Below are 21671 nucleotides of genomic sequence, written 5' to 3' on the forward strand. Positions count from 1 at the left end.
GGCCAGTAACTTTGGTTTGATTTGATTTATTTTTGTCACATGTATTAACATACAGTGAAAACTATTGTTTCTTGCGCGCTATGCAGACAAAGCATACCGTTCACAGAGAAGGAAAGGAGAGTGCAGAATGTAGTGTTACAGTCACATCTCGGGTGTATAGAAAGATCAACTTAATGGAAGGTAAAGTCCCTTCAGTGTTAATGTAAGTCTACTTGTGACACTAATAAAACTTTAAAACTTTAGATTGTTGAAGAATAACAGTAATATAACCGGAATTCAAAGTTAGCACCGGAGCTGAGAATCTCATCCACTTTCTTTGGGTGGAATTGCATCAGACAGGGGAGCAAAGAGGGGAACCACGTTAAATCAACTCGGGGGGTTAAATCTTTGTCGCAATTGAAGCAAAGAAAAAGTTCCCTGTCTGGGCGCAAGATCTGCAACTTATTATCGGGGACCTCGACATCTGTTTGAAATGTTAGGATCTCAAATGTTAAAAGATATCCCCCCCCCCTCACTGATCCAGGGAGATTTGGAGGGCGAAATCTCTCCCTATTTTTTTTTGTAATTCTTCAAGTACAGCCAAAGAGAAAATCGGGAAATCATCTGGAAGCATTGGAAAATAATCGCGGCAGAGAGGAGTGAGTAAGAGCGAGTCAACATTCGCCCCCTTTGGAAGGAGTTGGGTTTAGTCGGAAATAATGACTGATGGTCAGTGTAGTGAAAGTTGCTTGCCATGTTGGCAGGAGCCGAGGCTTGTGTTGGGTGCAATCCAAGGGCAAGATCAGTTTCTGGGCGCGGTTTGAGATAAGATAAACGTTTTACAGACCCGGGGAGAGAGGGAGAGAGAGAGAAAAACATTGCCTTGTCTCTCACCTCACTGGCTGCTGTCAAGACGCCCACCCCGGGACGCGCCTGTTTAATCCGCCCACCCCAGGAGGAATTATTTAAGGAGCGGTTGCGAATTCGCAGCCCACAATCATTGTGAAAAGTCAGGTCCTGCTCTGCGCTGGAAAGTTAGAGGGCTTGTGATCTGTTTTGCTCTCTCTCTCTCTGCGTCTCTCACCATGCGTTTATCAACCAAGAACGTGCTGGCCACACCATTCATGTTTGCCATCCTGTGCCATATCATCGGTGACAACCCCTCTTATGGTAAGATAGTTTTGTTTGATTGAAATAAGTTATTTGCTGCTTCAACTGGGACAGGAACAAGCCTTCAGTCTTGAAACGGTGGCATAAAGCTAACTTTCATCTTTCTTGAAGCAAGCCAATATTGTTGGGGGCGGGAGGTGAAACGGACAGTGATGTTGGGTGCAAAAAAAACTATCATCAAAAGTTCGATCAAGTTGACGGGTTAATAAGTTCACAATGTATTTGCAGGCGTTCAGCGACAACTCTTTTTTGGGTTATGGACTGATTAAATCTGCTTTCACCAGCAGCTCCACAACTGTAAAACCATTTTTCAGTGAAATTAATATACAGCAGCTAATATGCAACATCTAAAAGTTTAAGGTTTCAAAGTTGATTTATTAGTGTCGCAAGTAGGCTTACATTAACACTGCAATGAAGTTACTGTGAAAATCTCCTGGTCGCCACACTCCCGCGCCTGTTTGGGTACACTGAGGGAGAATTTAGCATGGCCAATGCACCTAACCATCATGTCTTTAGGACTGTGATAATGGGATATTTTATGGCAGGTTCTCCACAAGCTATTTATGCACCCGGACCCCTCCATTGCCCTGCCTTTCGGGATTAGACTGCCCTTTTTTCAGCTACTGAAAACTGCTGGACATTTTTAGAATAGAATCCTTACAGTGCAGGGCCCATTGACCCTGCACCAACAACAATCCCACCCAGGCCCTATCCCCATAACCCACCCTGCTAATCCCCCGGGACACTAAGAGGCAATTTAGCATGGCCAATCCACCTAAGCTGCACATCCGGTGGAAAACCACACAGACATGGGGAGAACGTGCAAACTCCACACAGACAGTGACCCAAGGCTGGAATTGAACCCGGGTCCCTGGCGCTGTGAAGCAGCAGTGCTAACCACTGTGCCACCGTGCTGTCCTGGCATTTAAAAAAATTCACATTAGTAGTATTGCTTCCTTAACCCCTAATGATGCTCATTAATCAAACTCCAAAGTGGGGTGTAGAACAACAAAAAGTACATTAGCCAACTACTGGATGAAAGTGCATGTTGGTGGGTGTTGGAAGAAAGTGTTGTGTTAGGTAGGAGGAGGGAGGTTGATTAATAGTTTAGAAAGTGATGATTTAATGGAACCAGATGAGTTCGCACCTTGGTTGATTTTGTTTTCTTCTTTCATGTGGTTGGAAAGTGCAGGTAAAGCCCAGAGTGTCAAAACTGAAAGGGACCCTTGAAACAACTGAGGGGAGATTCTTGAAAGGATGGGGGGGATACCGAATGTACTTTTTTTAAACTTGAGTACCTTTAGGCTAAATAAGTAACACTCTGTGTGACTGACAACAGTGAAAGCTGAGGGTTAGATGGTAAAAGTAAAGTTTAGTGACGGAATTGGAAGTGACTCACAGTTTTGGAACACCTCACCCCTTCAGGACCATTCTTTTAAAATGCAGCTACTCTTTTTTTAAAAATAAAAATCTAAAAGGAGCCTGTATTACATGAGAAGGTGTGAGGGATTTGTACTGGAAGAGATGATAAAGGCTTGTGCTTGGAGATGGGTGACTGTACATGAAGCCTGGACACCCTGCACGCTTTGATAACAAAGTGGCATGGTGGTTAGCATTGCTGCCTCACAGCGCCAGGGACCCGGGTTCAATTCTGGCCTCGGGTGAATCTGCGTGTGGAATTTGCACGTTCTCCCCGTGTCTGCATGGGTTTCCTCCGAGTGCTCCGGTTTCCTCCCGCAGTCCAAAAATGCGTAGGTTAGGTGGATTGGCCATGCTAACTTGCCCCTTAGTGTCCAAAGATGTGCAGGTTAGGTGGATTGGCAATGCTAAATTGCCCCTTAGTGTCCAAAGTTGTGGAGGTTAGGTGGATTGGCAATGCTAAATTGGCCCTTGGTGTCAGGGGGGATTAGCAGGGTAAATATATGGGGTTATGGGGATAGGGTCTGGCAAGGATTGTTGTCAGTGCAGACTTAATGTGCTAAATGGCCTCCTTCTGCATTGTAGGGATTCTATTCTATGATTTTCGATGGGCTGAATGGCCTCCCTCTGCACTGTAGGCATTATATGATTCTATGATAAAGTTAAGGCGACATGAAAGCTGCGGCACAGACAGGGCAGGTCACAGGGTGCTGACTTTCATTACCTCAATCAGCAGTCGAGATGTGTCTTGGTTCCAGGGAAGGGAGGAGCAGGTATCAGAGACTGGGTGGGTGAATATTCCTCTCCCAGAAACCGCTTTCCAGAAAGCGGAACAACTGAAGTTCCCCGGTAATTTTAAAGGATATGTTAGATTTTTTTTAAAAATACAGGAATGCGCTTAAGAAAAGGATACAGAAACTGGGTGTAGAGGCAATGAGTTCTAAAACAGGCTGCAAATAACAACATGGTTTTGCAACAGGTTTGTACTTGCTGCAGTTTCATTTCGGATTGAAATTTCCGCTCGCGTCAAGTTTGATTTCAGCAAAGATGCAAGCATGTGTGTGTGGTTTCGGGGAGACACGCTAGGACAGGATAGAGTCAGGGTTTTGCTGCCAGTTGAGTGGAGGCTTTGCTCGGAGTTCCAAAGCAAGTCAGTGCCACCCGACCAGTGTGGGGTCCTATCGGGTGGGGGAGGCGCAACGTGAATCCCTTCTTCAATTCTTCCAGCAAAAAAAATCCTTAAGATGCAAGTTGGCAGCACCAAGTGCAAAGTGAGCATTCCCCGCAAACACACAAAAGCATTCTTTGATGTGCCTCTACCCCCGATGTAAAACATCTTGAGGATCCCACGGATGGGACGTACAATTAAGTCTCTTGTGCTCTATAATTCCATTCCTATGAGGCTGTGGCACAAACTCCAAATGCTAATACTCTGGGCGATTTCATTTAACAGGGAGGATAAAAACAAGATCAGTGCCACCCAATCAGTGTGGGGGCGGCACGGTGCCTTACAGTGCCAGCGCCGGGTTCAATTCTGGGTTCGGATCACTGTCTGTGTGGAGTTTGCACATTCTCCCTGTGTCTGAGTGGGTTTCCTCCAGGTGCTCCGGTTTCCTCCTGCAGTCCAAAAATGTGCGGGTTAGGTTGATTGGCTGTGTTAAATTGCCCCTTAATGTCAGGGGATTAGCAGGGTAAATACGTGGGGTTACGGGAATAGGGTCTGGATGGATTGTGGTCGGTGCAGACTCGATGGGCCGAATGGCCTCCTTCTACACTGAAGGATTCTATGATTCTAAGATAAAAGCAAAATACTGCGGATAAAAACAAGGTTCTGCTAAAACAGATGGACACCTCATAAATGTGATTATAAGTGTACCTAAAAGAGTAAAGGTAGCAGACACATGGGAACAGCATCATCTGCAAGTTTCCCGCCTAGTCTACGTTCCTGACTTGGAATTATGGGCGGGATTTTACCGCGTCGCTCGGGTGAGATTGGAAATTCCTGTCAGAGGTCAAAGAAGATTTCAGTTGTCGGACCCTCGCCCGCGCCGATTCCATGGTAGACCAGGTGGTAGATTTTCAGCCAATATTGCTGTTCCTTCACCGTCCCTGGATCAAAAATCCTGGAACTCCTTCGCATAGTAACGTAGGAATTAGGATCTGAAGTAGGCAATTCAGCCCTTCGAATCTGCCCCGCCATTCAATCAGATCATGGCTGATCTCTCCCTGGTCTCAAATCCACCTCCCTGCTTGTTCCCCTTATCACTTTAACCATTTTTAAAATCAGAAATATAAGTATCTCTTTCTTGAAACCATTCAATGATTCAGACTCCAGCGCACTATGAGGCAGCGAGTTCCACAAATTCACCACCCTCTGCGAGAAGTAGTTCTTCCTCATCTCAGTTTTAAATCTACCCCCTTTCAATCTATACCTATGACCTAAAGGTAAAATTGCCATTGTCCCAGATAACCATGACTGGTGGTGATTTAACTTGAGAATCACCACATCTCAGGCAAGGGGCAAGGTTGAGAAGATGGGCCTTCATGAAAACCTCTCCTAACAACACAGTGGACAGACCTACAGTATGTGTACTGCAGCCGTGGCTGCCGCTGCTTTCTTAAGATGATTAAGGATGGACAATGAATGCTGGTCTTGCCAGAAATGCTCACATCCCCTGATATAATGTTAAATTGCTTTTTTTTTGCTTTTTGGTATAGTTTAAAAGGAGGACACTCAGTGTTTAAATATGACACTGACTTATTTTTGTTCCCTCAAGGGTCAAGTGACCAACTGTCGCAGAGAAAATTAAGGTATAGCCTGCCATGTACATGCACATGCACTCCAAAGATGTGTGGGTTAGGTTAATTGTCCATGCTAAATTGCCCCTTGTGTCGGAGGATTAGTAGGGTAAATGGGTGGGTTTATGGGGATAGGGCCTGGGTGGGAATGTGGTCGGTGCAGGCTCAATGGGCCGAATGGTCTCCTTCTGCATTGTAGGGATCCTGTGATCCTATGTGAGGATTGGTGGGGAGGGACTGCCAGATCTGGAAGAGTGTGGTGGTGGGGGTTCTGCTTGGTCTTTTACAGCGCAAACAGGGGAAGAGCAGGTACAGCACATGCAAGAAATTTAAATGTCCAAATTACAGGACAAACAAAATCCCAGCAGCATGGACTTAGACATGGTGGGATGATCTGAAGGTGCTGTTAGGCAGGAATTCTGGGATTTTGACCCAATGACAATGAAGTAACAGGTATCTCTACTCCTGCAAAGTTGTTTGGAGAGCAACTTGCAGATGGTCATGTCCTCAAGCAGGTCCTCCCTTTGTTCTTCTAATGTACTAAAGGCCATGAGTTTGGAAGGTGCTGCCAAAGCAGCCTTGCTGAGTTACTGCAGTGCATTTTGAAGCCATACTGCTGCCACCTTGCACTGACGATTGGACCAAAACGTCACAGTCATTGAACAGAGATTAGTGAATATATAAAAATGCTGCTGTACAAAACTCAGTTTACCTGCCCAGTGAACAGGTATTGGGACAGAACACCTGGGTTCCAGCTCTTCACACTCTTTTCGGTGTAGGTTAATAGTATTACAAACTGAGTGCATGTTCTACCTGCAACATGTTTTTTTATAAAAATCTTTCGAGGGGTGTTGGCTTTGCTGGCTAAGCCAGCGTTTATCACCCATTCCTAATTGCCCTTGAGAAGGTGGTGGTGAGCAGCCTCCTTGAAATGCGGCAGTCCCCGTAATGTAGGTACACCCACAGTGCTGTTTGGAAGAGAGTTCAGATTTTGATCCAGCAACAATGAAGGAACGGCAATACATTTCCAAGGGCATGATGGCGCAGTGGTTAGCACTGCTGCCTCACAGTGCCAGGGACCCAGGTTCGATCCTGGCCTCGGGTCACTGTCTGTGTGGAGCTTGCATATTCTCCCTGTGTCTGTGTGGGTTTCCTCTGGGTGCTCCGGTTTTCTCCCACAGTCTAAAGATGTGCGGTTTAGGTGGATTGGCCATGTTAAATTGCCCTTTAGTATCAGAGGGATTAACAGGGTAAATATGTGGGGTTACGGTGACAGGTGGGATTGTTGTCAGTGTAGACTCGATGGGCCGTATGGCCTCCTTCTGCACTGTAGGGAATCTATGATTCTAAGTCAGGATGGTGATTGGTTTGGAGGGGAACTTGCAGGCGGTGGTGTTCCCAGGTATCTGCTGCCCATGGCCTTCTAGATGGTAATGCTCATGGGTTTGGAAGGTGCTGTCTAAAGAGCCTTGTAAAAAGCTGCACAAGCTTAGAAGTTGTTAGAATTTGTTTGAGAATAACCACTGACACCGAAAGGTTGAGAGAGTTTTATTTCTAGTCACCTTTGTCGCAGTGACATTTGGTGATGTTGAGCACCACTACATTTAATTCAAAATACGTCCACTTTGAAGGTAATGTTCTAAAGTTCAATGCCTCAGTATCAACTGAAAGTAATAATATATAGGCTGCAGATACACTATCCTACCCTGAGCAATGGGTAGGTATATTTAACCAAAATTGGATGAGATGATTACCAGGTAAAATGTTTGGAATTGCAATGATGTTGAAGTTGAAGTGTCAGCTTTCTTAATTTTTTAAAATAGAAAAATGAAATGTAAAAATGAAATAATGTTAGATCTCCTCACATGATTTTAATTTTACTTTAAAGAACAATTATAAAAATGTACAATTTAAATATTTGGTATCTTTCGCCACATCAAAAAATCTATAAATACTTCAAAACAAATGTAAGTAATATGTAGCCAACCCTGTTATCTTAAGGGTAACAGTTGGGGGAATTGCACCACCTAATTACTTTACAACACCATCTGTGCAATTTTCTAAAGAATCGCTGAATGTTCTTTCAGAGCAGAATCTTTACTCTGAAGCACTCTGTCCTTTTCACTCATTTAGTGCCAAGTCACTGGCTCCAAGAATAGGTTCTTTTTTTTGGTTTAAGGACCCAGGTTTGGGATTAGAGCTCAGTCTTTTACCCTTTCAGGTTAGTTAAAATGACTGTCAGGTCTCAGAATGTTGGGAGGAAGTAGGAGACTGCAAGGAATTTGCCGTGCTTACAGTAACTCCTGGCTGTTCAAAAAAAAACCAATGCAGCACCCAACAAATGTTCCATGTCAATGAAAGGCTACTCATTGCAGGTGATATTTCTTCCACATCATGTCGTAGGATTCGAAGTTCATCTATGATAAATATAATCAGGTAGCATTGCAGACCATTGTGATCAAAGGTTCTTTCCACTGTAGAATTTAGGGATTGAGTTGAAGGGGACAGTATAACTTTCCGCACTCCATAAACAGGATGCTTTTAGCAATGCGGTTAGAACATTATTTGAATTTTGTTACCTTCACCGATGTTCATGCACATGCAGCTGATGAAGGGAATTTCACCATTCATTCTTTCTTCCAATCCTTCATTTGTCTGTGCTCATAACTGGATGTAACCTTTGATAAACAGACCAATTCTCTTGTGCACTAACACCCTCTGCTTTTTCAGTCGTAGTGCATATGGGCAGGCGTGGCCAGTTTTAACTCACAAATCATAATAATTATTATGGAGTACATGATGTTTGTCCCCACATCCTCCATTCTTTCCAAAGCTGAAAAATAATCTATTTTCAGACAAGTGCATATAGATTAAAACTACTTTTAAAAGACATAATATATGGCAGCGGAAAGATAACAATTACTAAATTTACACAATAGACATAAGCTGTTTTTAAAGAAAAGAAACATCTGAAATCCTGGTGTTCTTTCTAGTAATTTTTGAGCAACAGTCTCTGATGGGTTATGTGGAAGGTGTATCCTCACAACATCCCATTAACCCTTTCATTCGTTATGGCAAAGTAGGGAATTGATGACTCAGAAAATGCCTATGAATCTACGGTTGACACGGTGACACATCGGTTAACACTGCTGACTCACAGCGCCAGGGACCCAGGTTTGATTCCGGCCTCGGGTGACTGTCTGTGTGGAGTTTGCACGTTCTCCCCATGTCTGCGTGGGTTTCCTCCGGGTGCTCCAATTTCCTCCCACGCTCTAAAGATCTGTGGGTTATGATGATTGGCGGTACTCAAATGCCCCTTAGTGTGAGCGGGATTAGCAGGGTAAATACGTGGAGTTACGAGGATAGGGCCTGGGTGGGGTTGTTGAGCTGATGGGCCGAATGGCCTCTTTCTGCACTGTAGGGATTCTCTAATTTCTATGATCTGAACACATTTTTTTTAGTAAAAGAGTCCTCCAACCACAAACCACTTGTTAATTATCCTGAGGTTAGTTGAACCTTCCCAGTATAATTATTCAGGTAACAAGTGTCATCGCGGTGATAGTCACACCTTCCCAATGTGATGATTCAATATTTCTGGTTGAATAGTCAGCCCTGCCTCGATCCATTAATCACAGTAAGAATTTTAGCAACACCAGGTTAAAGTCCAACAGGTTTATTTGGTAGCAAATGCCATTAGCTTTTGGAGCACTGCTCCTTCATCAGATGGAGTGGATCCACTCCATCTGACGAAGGAGCAGCGCTCCGAAAGTTAATGGCATTTGCTACCAAATAAACCTGTTGGACTTTAACCTGGTGTTGTTAAAACTCTTACTGTGTTCACCCCAGTCCAACGCCGGCATCTCCACATCGTGTCTATCCATTAATCCACAGAAGTTAATTGCTCTGAGACTATGTCCCAGCCATTAAAAATGTTTTTACTTCATTGATTTCTGAATCCAGACATTGGGTACTATTCTATGGCCACACCATTTAGAAACATAGAATAGTTAAGGTGCAGAAAGAGGACATTCAGTCCTTTGGGCGGTACAGTGGCACAGCGGTTAGCACTGCTGCCTCACAGCGCCAGGGACCTGGATTCGATTCCCGGCTTGGGTCACTGTCTGTGTGGAGTCTGCACGTTCTCCCTCTGTCTGCGTGGGTTTCCTCCGGGTGCTCCGGTTTCCTTCCACAGTCCGAAAGACGTGCTGGTTAGGTGCATTGGCCATGCTAAATTCTCCCTCAGTGTATCCGAACAGGCGCCAGAGTGTGGCGACCAGGGGATTTTCACAGTAACTTCATTGCAGTGTTAATATAAGTCTACTTGCGACTAATAAACAAACCTTTTTAAAACTTGTGTCTGCGCCAGCCAAAAAAAAGAAAACAGAGACTAGCAACTCATTTTTATCCCACATTCCAGCACTTGGTCCTTGGCCTTTTGTTCATTTTACCATTTTCAATTTGGTAAGGGAAAATACTTGCTGCATTTAAACTAAAATATTTTTAAAAATTGAAGTAAAACATTTTACAGTACTTGCAGTTTGAGAAGTGAAACCTATTCAGTCATAGGCTTTTATTTGAAAGAGATGAATCAAATACCTTTTTTTTTAGTAATATGTTGGTGACAGAAAAGAATATTTTGAGCTGGAAATAATGTTCTCTTTAGTTTTGGATCAAGACTGGATTTGATAGATAAAGGAGTTAAATTTGCATTTCAATCTTCACTGTTGGAAACTTGTCAAACTGTTCTGTATCAATCACATTTCTAATGAAACCCAGCTGAGAATCTTTATCTAAAGCACTCTTACTACACAGCCATATGAAATCTGCACTTTTCTTCAGAACATTGTTGAGTATTATGGAATGGGACTAACAATGCTTTCATTGCCGCAGAAAACCACAAATTAGGGAGATTACTGATGCTGGCTGTCTCACTTATTTTCTGTAAACGTTACATATAAAGACATTAGACAAGGGGCGGCACGGTGGCACCGTGGTTAGCACTGCTGCCTCACAGCACCAGGGACCCGAGTTCGATTCCTGGCTTGGGTCACTGTGTGGAATTTGCACGTTCTCTCTGTGTCTGCGTGGGTTTCCTCCGGGTGCTCTGGTTTCCTCCCACAGTCTGAAAAACGTGCTGGTTAGCTGCAGTGACCCGAACAGATGCTGGAGTGTGGTGACTAGAAGAATTTCACAGTAATTTCATTGCAGTGTTACTGAAGTGGACCAATAAATAAACTTTAAACTTTTACTTTAACTTAGTTACACTTCAGCAGCAAATCCTGCCAGAGTCACCTAGCTCCAGACCTCCAGGCCTTGGTCCAAACATGTTTGTTTGAGTACCATTTGCAACACCTCCTACTGAAGCAGTCTATGCCCATATGCAGCAAAATTAGGGCAACATTCAGACTTGGGTTGATAAGGGGAAGTAATATTTGCTCCACACAAATGCCGGGTGGAAAGTATCATCTGCACTACACAAATGCCAGGCAATGACCATTGAGAACAATAGGGAGAGTAAAACCATCTGCTGTTGAAGTACAACAGCATCACTGAGTCCACCACCATCAATAAAATGGAGGGAGGGAGGGGCGGTTACTATTGACCAAACTGAACTGAACCAGCATACCAATACCGTGGCTACAAAAGCAGGTCAGAGCCTGGGGATTCTGTGACAAGTAACTTGACTTCTGACTTCCCCAAAGCTTGCCCACCATCTGCAAGGCTCAAGTCAGGAGTATGATGGAATACTCACAAAGCTCACCACCATCTGGGACAAAGCATCTCGTCCACCACTTTAAACATTCATTCCCACCACTACTGATGCACAGTGGCTGGAGTGTGTACTGTTTACAAGATGGGCTGCAGCAACTTGCCGAGGCTCCTTCAACTTTTCAAACGTGCAACCACTACCACTTAGAAGGACAAAGGCACCGTCTGCAAGTCACAAACCCTCCTGACCTGGAACTATATCACTGTGCCTTCAATGTATCTGGGACTCCCTTCCCAACAGTTTGCTATGGTTCAAAAAGGCATCACCATCTTGACAGGGGAAATCAGGAATGAGCAATAAATGGTGACCCTTTTTAGCGATGCCCACATCCCATAAATCAATAAATAAACATTCAAAACATTGAAAAATGAATAAACTCATTTTTTCTTTGATATTCATAATATTGGGCGTTATGGTGGCACAGTGGTTAGCACTGCTGCCTCACAGCGCCAGGGACCTGGGTTCTATTTCCCAGCTTGGGTCACTGTGCGGAGTCTGCACGTTCTCCCCGTGTCTGCATGGATTTCCTCCGGGTGTTCCGGTTTCCTCCCATAGTCCAAAGGACATGCTGGTTAGGTACATTGGCCATGCTAAATTCTCCCTCAGTGTGCCTGAATAGGTGTTGGAGTGTGGCGACTAGGGGATTTTCACAGTAACTTCTTTGCAGCGTTAATGTAAGCCTACTTGTGACACTAATAAATAAATCTAAATTTTAAAAAAATGCTATTCAACATGAAATATTACAGAATGAAAAAGGACTGGTATTGTCTCCTAACACTAAAATATTTCTTTAAATATAGTGATTGATGCTCCAGCATACAATGGTTAGATTGATTGGCCATGCTAAATTGCTCCTTAGTGTTAGAGGGATGTCAGGGGGATTAGTAGGGTAAATATGTGGGGTTATGGGGATGGGGCCTGGCTGGGATTGTTGTTGGTGCAGGCTTGATGGGCTAAATGGCCTCCTTCTGCACTGTAGGTATTCTATGAATGTAAGGGAGTGTTTAACTGCAGTTCTGGATGTTTTAGAATTGTTAATTAAGGAGCAGTGTAATGGTGGATGCAGGATGCAATTTTACCAATTGTAAGAAATGTAATTGATATGTAGGAAAAAACATCAGTGAAAGCAGATGTGTTTGATGTTGCTTATCCTTGTTTTCTCCATTATGGTTTCTTCAGCTGGGGTATGTTGGCTACAGCAAGGAAGAAATGGAAAATGCCAAGCTTTATCCATGACCCGGATTGATCAAGAGGAGTGTTGCAGCAGTGGAAGTGCTCAAGCTGCATGGTCAAGTCAGGATATACCAGAGAGTGACATTTTAAAACTTATAATCCTTGGCGGCATCAATTGCTACCCATGCCACAGTAAGTATATAACAATAACAGCAGCTTATATTTATACACCACTCATTAAAGTTTTAACACTGCAATGACGTTACTGTGAAATTCCCCTCGTCGCCACACTCAGGCGCCTGTTCGGGTCAATGCACCTAACCAGCGTGTCTTTCAGAATGTGGGAGGAAAGCGGAGCACCCGGAGGAAACCCACGCAGACACTGGGAGAACGTGCAAACTCCACACAGACAGTGACCCGAGCCGGGAATCGAACCCGGGTCCCTATTAATGCAATTAAATATCCCAAGTTGCTTCACAGGAGCTTTATAAAACAAAGTATGACATCAAGCCACGTGATGAGACTAGGCGATGGCCTAGTGGTATTATCACTAGACTATTTATCCAGAAACTCAACTAATGCTCTGAGGACCTGGATGCGAATCCCACTATGGCAGATGGTGGAATTTGAATTCAATAAAAATATCTGGAGTTAAGAATCTACTGATGACCATGAAGCTATTGTCAATTGTCAAAAAAAACCATCTGGTTCACTAATGTCCTTTAGGGAAGGAAATCTGCCGTCCTTACCTGTCTGGCCTACATGTGACTCCAGAGCCACAGCAATGTGGTTGACTCTCAACTGCCTTTGGGCGACTAAGGTTGGCCAGCCAGCAACGCCCATGTCCCACAAATGAATAATAAAAAGAAATTATGTCAGGTGACCAAAAGCTCGATCAAATGATGTTTTAGGAGTGTCTTAAAGGGAGTTAGCAAGGTGGAGACATGTAGGGAGGTTATTCCAGAGTTTGGGGCTTAGGCAACTGAAGCATAGTCACCAATGTTGGAGTTATTAAAGCCGGGGATGGACAAGAGGCCAGAACTGGAAGTATGGCTACCCTGGCCAACCTTGCTACCTTGAGGTCATTTATATTTAGATGTGGCAAGCCTCAGAAATCTGCCATAGCATGGTGCTGCAGATAACCATGGGCAGGCCAATTTCTTGTCTTGTTGTTTAAATGTTGCCTTCTTTTCAGGTCATTGAAGGCTGACATTAAATCCAATTGCCAGGGGGAAAGAAAGGGTTCCTTACTACCATTGTGGGTACCCGGTCTGACTAGCTTTAAATGTTACAAAAAATGCAAAATATATTTAGAGGATGTATTTTCTAAATTAGCATTATATTTTTATGTTCTCCCCCACATACGGGCAGGTGTGCTGTCCATTGACCAGCAAGAAATGTGCTGGATGCACTTTTTTTTAAAAACAAGTTGTAGGAAGTAGGAAGAAAGTTTAGGTCATGCTGCTTCCAATTTGAGACAGTAAGGAGTCTAACAACACCAGGTTAAAATCCAACAGGTTTATTTGGTAGCAAACGTAGTGGCATTTGCTATCAAATAAACCTGTTGGACTTGGACCTGGTGTTGTTAGACTCCTTACTGTGTTTACCCCAGTCCAACGTCGGCATCTCCACATCCAATTTGAGAGACAAACATGCTGATTAATATGATTTTACAAAAATGACCAGATTATACTGGTAGCTTATTTGATTTTGAAAATGGTTTTGCTCTAATTGATAACGAGTATAGAAAATTGTCCCCGAATGTCACAGAGCCTAGTTCCAAATTCTTGCTGGGTCTGAATCATCATTTGTTGAAGAAAAGTATACGTAAGAATTATTATTTTTTAGTTAGTCGCATGAGATTTGGGAGAAGCTTCTGCGAATAGCCAAACCATAAGATACATTGACAATGTTATCAACATCCTATGAGTTAGAAAGTTATTTTTCACTCCATCATATATCTTAAAAGTAGAACGTGATAAAAGTAATAACGTGGGATAAAGTGGCAGGAGTAAGACTTTTTTCTGCCAAAAGTTTTTAAACACACTTCAGTTGCAAATCACACTTGACAAAAATAAATCATAAATCAAAAATCTTCTTTTTGGTCTTCTGATGTAGCGCTAATTTGGTTTGTCATTTTGGCATCATTTGTGGGTGGATTATTAAAGTAAAGTTTATTTATTAGTCACAAGTAAGGTTTATATTAACGTTGCAATGAAGTTACTGTGAAATTCCCCTAGTTGCCACACTCTGGCGCCTGCTTGGGTCAGTGCACCTAACCAGTACGTCTTTCAGACTGTGGGAGGAAACCAGAGCACCCGAAGGAAACCCATGCAGACACAAGGAGAACGGGCAACTCCACACAGACAGTGACCCAAGCCGGAAATCGAACCCGGGTCCCTGGCATTGTGAGGCAGCAGTGCTAACCACCGTGCTGCCCATTAGTCATAAAATGCTGTCCTTGAAGCCAATCCACGTCTTCCACAGATGAAATTGCTTCATCTCCATATTAAGCTGCAGGGTCCAGAACCCACTGAAATCTTGACAGGTCCCTCCCTCACTTCTCCAATTTTCTCTGTGAAAACTTTATTTTCCTAGAAATTTGGCTTGGAGTTCTGAGGGCATATCCCATCCTTTTACAGAATTCTCTGCCAGTAACTTCATCGGCACATTGCTTACCTTGGCACATCATTAACCATTTACCATTTTTATCACTTCAAAAACTGCCTGCTGACAAGCTGAGACGATAGTTTGTTTTTGTAACGAGGTGTGCAAATGGCGCATTTGCCTCAATGCATATGTCATCGGGAGTGCTGATACAATATTTATATTTTAGTGAAGCTGTTTTTCTTAAAACGCGGTGAAGTTGAATAAATATTAGAACCAAGTTTGGCTGGCTCAGAACTCCAGGGTAAGTTGTTTGATCTAATGATTGCTTGGAGGCTGCATCTGCAGCGAGTTAAGTTTTGTGCGCACTGCTATTGTCATATGGTTCTTGTAAAGTATAGGAATAGGGTTTTATTGAGAAGATTTCATCCTAGCTGGGGAAGTGAACCTAAGGAATTGTACCAACCGTTAGACCACCAGAGAACTTGCCCACACATTTTTAACAATTAATTTTGAAGGCTAGTTTAATAATCTTTCTATGGGCTTAAATATCACTTACCCAAAAAAGTAGGCAAGTACATTATATTACAACATGAGTTATATTGTAGTAGCATGAAAAGACCCTCACCTACCCACAGTGAGTATCATGCCAGTCATTTGACCTCCGAATACTGGTCTAACATCCGACAGGGTACTTGGGTTTGTTGGGAGTGGAGTTATGATCTTTCCCCCCCCTCCACCCTTGCACTGTCCCCAGCCACAAAGGGTCTAGCTGATCCCAACTGGTCTCTCTAATGACCTGGCTACATATAAAGGGCTCTTCATTGCGTAATCCACCCAGATGGAAAAACTGCCTTGGCCACCTAAAAGAAGAATAGAATATAAAATATATCTGAAGCTTCCATAACTTACTGTCATTTCAAATGGTGAGAACCACTGCCTTAATGTAAGACATGGCGACATGGTTTACACAATAGCAATCTAATGTCTTCAAATAAATAATACTCTAGGTTCACACTCACTGTAGCAATCCTGACGTAAATTACTTTCCTACACTTTAAATTTTTCAGGGATATTACGGGCGGGATTTTATGGCCTCGCTCGAGCAAGACCGGAAATTCCCGTCCGAGGTCAACGGAGATTTCCGTTGTTGGACGCTCGCCCACTCCGATTTTGTGGCGGGCAAGGTATGAATTCTGGCGGTAATATTTATCAGTTACTTGGTTGCATTACAAAAGTTGAGAAATTAGATCCTTGGGTTTCTCTAATACTCTATCCCTTGTGATTGGGATTTTTGTAAATTCTGGCATGTTATTTGAAATCAGCTCATCTAGTATATTAGAGCTTTTGCAATGTCTTCCACGATGAAGAATGATTCAAAAGATTTATTTCGCATATCCGCCATTTCTTTTTTTGCTGTTATCAATTCACCAGCTTCGTTTAGTAGAGATCCCATATTTACCATAGCCGCACGCTTCCTACTTATGTATCCATAGAAACTCTTAGGGCAGGATTTTATGGCCTCACTTGTCCCGAAACTGTAAAATCCTGCCCGTGGGCAGCGGACCTTTCCATGGTCCGCCCCTCGCTCCCTCCGATTCCCGTGGTGGGCAGGACAGTAAAATTCCGGACATACTGTTTGTTTTTATGCGGCATGCAAGTTTTCTCTCAAAATTCATTTTCTCCCTTCTTATGAGCTCTTTAGTCTTTTGCTACTGGATCCTAAAACTTCCCAGTCCTCTGGTCTACCATTATCCCTTGCCACTTTGTATATCCTGCTTTTTTAATATTATCCTTGACCTCCTTTGTTAACCATGGATTTTGCCTCTTTCTTGTGCAATCCCTCTTTCTCTCTGAGCGTTTTGGACCAGCTATTTGAATATCTGCCACTGCTCATCTAGTAACTTGTATCTTAGCTTGTTTACCCAGTTCACCTTAGACAACTCCTCCCTCATACCATTATAACCGCCCTTATTTAAGTTGAAGACACAGGTTATAGTTCTATGGCTTTTACCCTCAAACTGTGTCTTGAATTCTATCATAGTGTAGTCACAAACCCCCTAGGGGATCCTTAACCACAAGATCCCTTATTCGTCCTTCTTCATAAACACAAATCAGAAATATCCCTTTTCCAGGTAAGTTCCACAGAGTAGTGCTCTAAAAAGCAAACCCTGATACACTTCACAAATTCTTCTTCTACGCTACCCTTGCCGGTTTGGATTATTCAATCATTGCGCAGATTAAAATCTCCCATGATAATTGCAGTTTCCTTGATATTTCCCCATTTATGCTCCAGCTTCTTGAGAGGTCACATTTTGGGGGTCTGTAGACTCTCCCACCCTTTTTCTTCCTTCCTCTGCTATTCATGATTTCAACCTAAACCGATTCTACATCACTACCCATTGCCTTTGTATCACAACTCAGCACTGCTCTGAAACCCTCCTTGATTAACAATGTTACCCTACCCCCTTCCCACTTTGGCCTGTTCTTTTGGAACATTGTATATCCTGGAATGTTGAGCACCCAGTCCAGGTCACCTGCAACCAGTAATAGCAAATACATCATACTCATATGTTGCAATCTGTGCTATAAACTCATCTATCTTGTTGCAAATGCTTTGTGCATTCAGATAAAGAACATTTAGCTTAGATTTTTTTAGCAATTGTTTACAACTCTGGATTTGCTCAGTGTTGCATATTTTTGTTCACATTTCCTGCCCTGATCTGTCACACTGTGACAGTCAAGTTTCCCCTCGCTATCCTGTGCCACTGCTCCCTCATATACCCCTGGTTTTTTTTTAACCTTCCATTCTTGGAACTCTTCCCCTTCTAGTTAGGGCCCTTGTTTGAGTCCTTGGTGTAATATAATGTTCATATGATCTGTCCTGACCTGTAGTTTTCTGCTGACATTCAGACTGATCACTGACCTGCACTCCGATATTTAACTTTGACTTCCTAATTTTCAAAGCAACTGAACACTCACCCCCACTCTTTAGTTTAAAGCCCTCTCTACCTCCCTAGTTATACGATCCACAGGAACACTGGTCCCAGCATGGTTCAGATGTAGGCCTTCCCAATGTCACAGCCCCCACTTTCCCCAGTACTGATGCAAGTGTCCCACAAACCCATGCCCACTTCTTTCATACCAGTCTTTGAGCCACATATTCATATCTCTAATCTTATGTATCCTTTGCCAATTTGCACATCGCTCGGGTAATAATCCAGAGATTATACCCTTGCAGTTTCTGTTCTTTAATTTAGTGTCTAACTCCTCAAACTGCCTACACAGAACCTCCTTCCTCATTCTACCAATGTCGTTGGTGCCTACATGGACCACGACCACTGGACCTTCCCGCTTCCACCGCAAATTCCTCTCCAGCCCAGCGCAGATGTCCCAAACCCTGGCATTGAGCAGGCAGCACAGCCTTCGAAACTCTTCGATCCTGGCTACAGAGAATAGTGTCTATTCCCCTGACTATACAATCCCCAACTATAACTACATTGTCTTCCCTCGCCCCACCTGAATCACAGTGCCATGGTCAATTTGCTCATCCCTCCTACGGTCCGCTCTCTCATCCACACAAGGAGTGAAAATTTTGTTCGTACATGGTGGACAGGGAGAAGGGCTGAGGCTCCTGCAGTGCTATCCCTTGGATCCTTCTACCTGCCTCACTCACAGTCACACCGTCCTGTCCCTGATTACTGGCCGAATTCAAGGTAGTTAATCTGAAGAGTGTGATTGCCCTGAAACATAATGTTCAGGTACCTCTCCCCCTCCTTGATGTGTCACAGTGTCCAAAGCTCAGACTCCAGCTCATCATTGCTGAACTGCAGTTCCTTTGTGACCCAAGTGATCTATTTTCTTACTAAAGCTTTAGATTTGTCCTTAAACAGATAGAGACCTGACTTTTTTTTGAAAAAAAGGGATCTGATCAATATATTAACTTGATATACTGGGTGACTATTTCACACAGCCTCTATTTTTGAGGTGGGGGGTATCATTTGATCTGATTTGATTTATTATTGTCACATGTATACAGTGAAAAGTATTGGGCGGGATTTTCCAACTGCGCTCGCCCTGAAACTGGAAAATCCCGCCTGAGGTCAACAGACCTTTCCATGGTCCACCCCTCGCTCGCTACAATTCCCATGGCGGGTGGATCGGGAACGTTGACCCCATTGTTTCTTGCGCTATACAAACAAAGCATGCCATTCATAGAAAATGAGAGGAGAGGGTGCAACCCTAGAAATGAGAGTAAAAGACAGAATTAGAGGGTATGCTGGGCACAGTCGCAAGAAGTCGCCACACTCCAGGCCATCTTGTATGTTGCATTTATATGAGCATACTAATTTTGTACTTGCATTTTTTCACTCATTGCTGACACTCTTTGACTGGAATTTTACCGGCATGCCTGCCCTGATTCCGGGAGCAGGCAACGCTTGGAGAACAGCATTCTCCATTGGCCTCAGGCGGGATGGTACGAAACTCGGTCAGACGTGCCAGTAAAATTCCGTCCTTTATTTACAGCCTGCTTACTCTTGCTTAAAGCTTGTGCTTACCCATGACTTGGCATTTTAAAAAAATGCTCCATCAAATTGATAACAAAGATACCTATCTTAAAAGTCTTTCCTCAAAACTTCTAACACCTTGAATTACCCTTGTTACTTGTCTCTAAATCCTAGTCAATGCTCTTTGCAATTTTCACCCTGCTGTCTTCAAAGGTTCCTCTCCCAGCTTGGACCACCACTGGCAGCAAGTGCAGATCAGAAATTGAGGGCCATGATAATCTCCTGTCCCATCTGTGTTCAAGTTGAATGAGTATTTGACTGTGAAAACATTTCAGTTCCAGACAGCCCAAAATATGTATCGTGCTTGTAATAACATGCATTAATTTATAGTTCAGTGACCTTGGACTGCATACCAGTGTGATTAATTTCCCTTGTAAAATAGCTTCACAATGATTAAACACTTCCAGTTACTCAGTAATGAATGGACCTCCATGAGTTCCCCTGAAACTTTGACCCACATACAGATCTTTTTCCACGTATCACCATGTTTTCAAGTGTTAAAGCAGCTTTCAGTTCAACTGATTAATTCTATTAACTTTTGTTTAAAACTCCATATTTGGTTCTTTGCAGGATGTCTTCTAAAATTCCAAGTTACTTACAACCAAAGGACTGTATAATATAGTTAAATTCTTCAGTAAGTTCCTGAAACAATCTGCTGTTACTCCATCTCAAGCCTCCCACCTCCTTTCAGGCTCTGCCCCTTGACAGTACCAACCTGGCAGTGCTGGCAATGCCGGGGGCAGTGCCAGGAAGCAATGCTAGGGTACTACCAAACCATGCCCCTGACCACCTGAAGGCTCCAATGGCCTCAAGCCCCCCTGACATGTTCATCACGTCTGTTCTCCATTTGTGGACATAAGTAGTGATTCCAGCTGGCTTCACGTTGTGCCAGTGAATCGGTCAACACCGGGAGCTGGGTCAATCCAGATAAAAACAGAAAATAAATATTTAAATAAGGATTTAAATAAAGTTTTTAAAGTTTATTTATTAGTGTCAGAAGTAGGCTTACATTAACACTGCAATGAAATTACTGCAAAAATCCCCTAGTCGCCACACTCCGGCACTTGTTCAGGTACACTGAGAGAGAATTTAGCATGGCCAATGCACCTAACCAGCACGTCTCTTCTGGTCCACGCCCTCCCAGGACATGAAGCAGATTATGTCGTGGGCTGGGAGTGGGGAGAATCTGAAATGGGGTTCCCCTGGGCACAAGTCGCATTATGGCTCCTCTCACGATATTCTCCAACCATGATGTGATTTGCGCTCGTGCGCGCGGGGTCAGAGAATCAACCCCAATGACCTCTGTCTTCCCAATATTTAGTTGGAGAAAACCTCTGCGACTCTATATTGGAAGTTGGAAGCTGGTCTGATAATTTGGATACGGAGGAATGGCTGAGCCAGATGGAAGTGGAGTAAAGCTGGATGTCATTGGTTATATATGGGCCAGAATTTTACCGCCTTGCCCACCCGAGGCTGGTAAGAGCCCACCTGAGGCCGATGGAGAATACCATTCTGCGAGCCTCGCCTGCCCCAGAATTGGGGTGGGCGAGGCTCACATTCTCCATGGGCCTCAGGCGGGATCTTACCAGCCTCGGGTGGGTGAGGCGGTAAAATTCCGGCAATGGAGTCTAGTGTCACATTGCCAAGGGGAAGTAAATAGGGAGTGGGGAGCACAAAAAGATAGATCCTTGAGGAAAATCAGAGGTAACTGATTCAAGAACAGCTTCTTCCCTGTTGCCATCAGACTTTTGAATGGATCTACCTCGCATTAAGTCGACCTTTCTCTACACCCGAGCTATGACTGTAACATTACACTCTGCAACCTTTCCTTTCCTTCTCTATGTACGGTATGCTTTGTCTATATAGCATGCAAGAAACAATTCTTTTCATTGTATACTAGTACATGTGACAATAATATATCAAATCGAAACATTGTGGGATCAGGAAGAGAAGCAGGTAACTCTCTGGATTAAAATGGATATAGATAAGAATGAAACCAGTCCAAATGTGTGCAGGTTAAGTTGATTGGCCATGCTAAATTACCCCTTAGAGTCAGGGGGATTAGCAGGGTAAAAACGTGGAGTTGCGGGATTCAGGTCTAGATGGGATTGTTGTTGGTGCAGGCTCGCTGGGCTGAATGGCCTCCCTCTGCACGGTAGGGATTCTATATTGATTACTTACAAATT

General features: G+C 43.5%; 1 protein-coding gene across 1 annotated transcript in view; it reads left to right on the top strand.

The window, feature by feature from the left end:
• Positions 1–994: 994 nt before the first annotated feature.
• The window catches only part of fstl3 (follistatin-like 3 (secreted glycoprotein)), a 30997-nt gene continuing 10320 nt past the window's right edge, over positions 995–21671 (top strand). Inside the window, exons 1-2 of the mRNA XM_078198263.1 lie at positions 995–1149; positions 12317–12502. Of these exons, the coding sequence (XP_078054389.1) occupies positions 1065–1149; positions 12317–12502 (271 nt within the window). The 5' untranslated portion in view covers positions 995–1064. The remainder of the gene's footprint in view (positions 1150–12316; positions 12503–21671) is intronic.

This window comes from Mustelus asterias, chromosome 26 (assembly GCF_964213995.1).
Source record: "Mustelus asterias chromosome 26, sMusAst1.hap1.1, whole genome shotgun sequence".
Taxonomy (NCBI): Eukaryota; Metazoa; Chordata; class Chondrichthyes; order Carcharhiniformes; family Triakidae; genus Mustelus; species Mustelus asterias.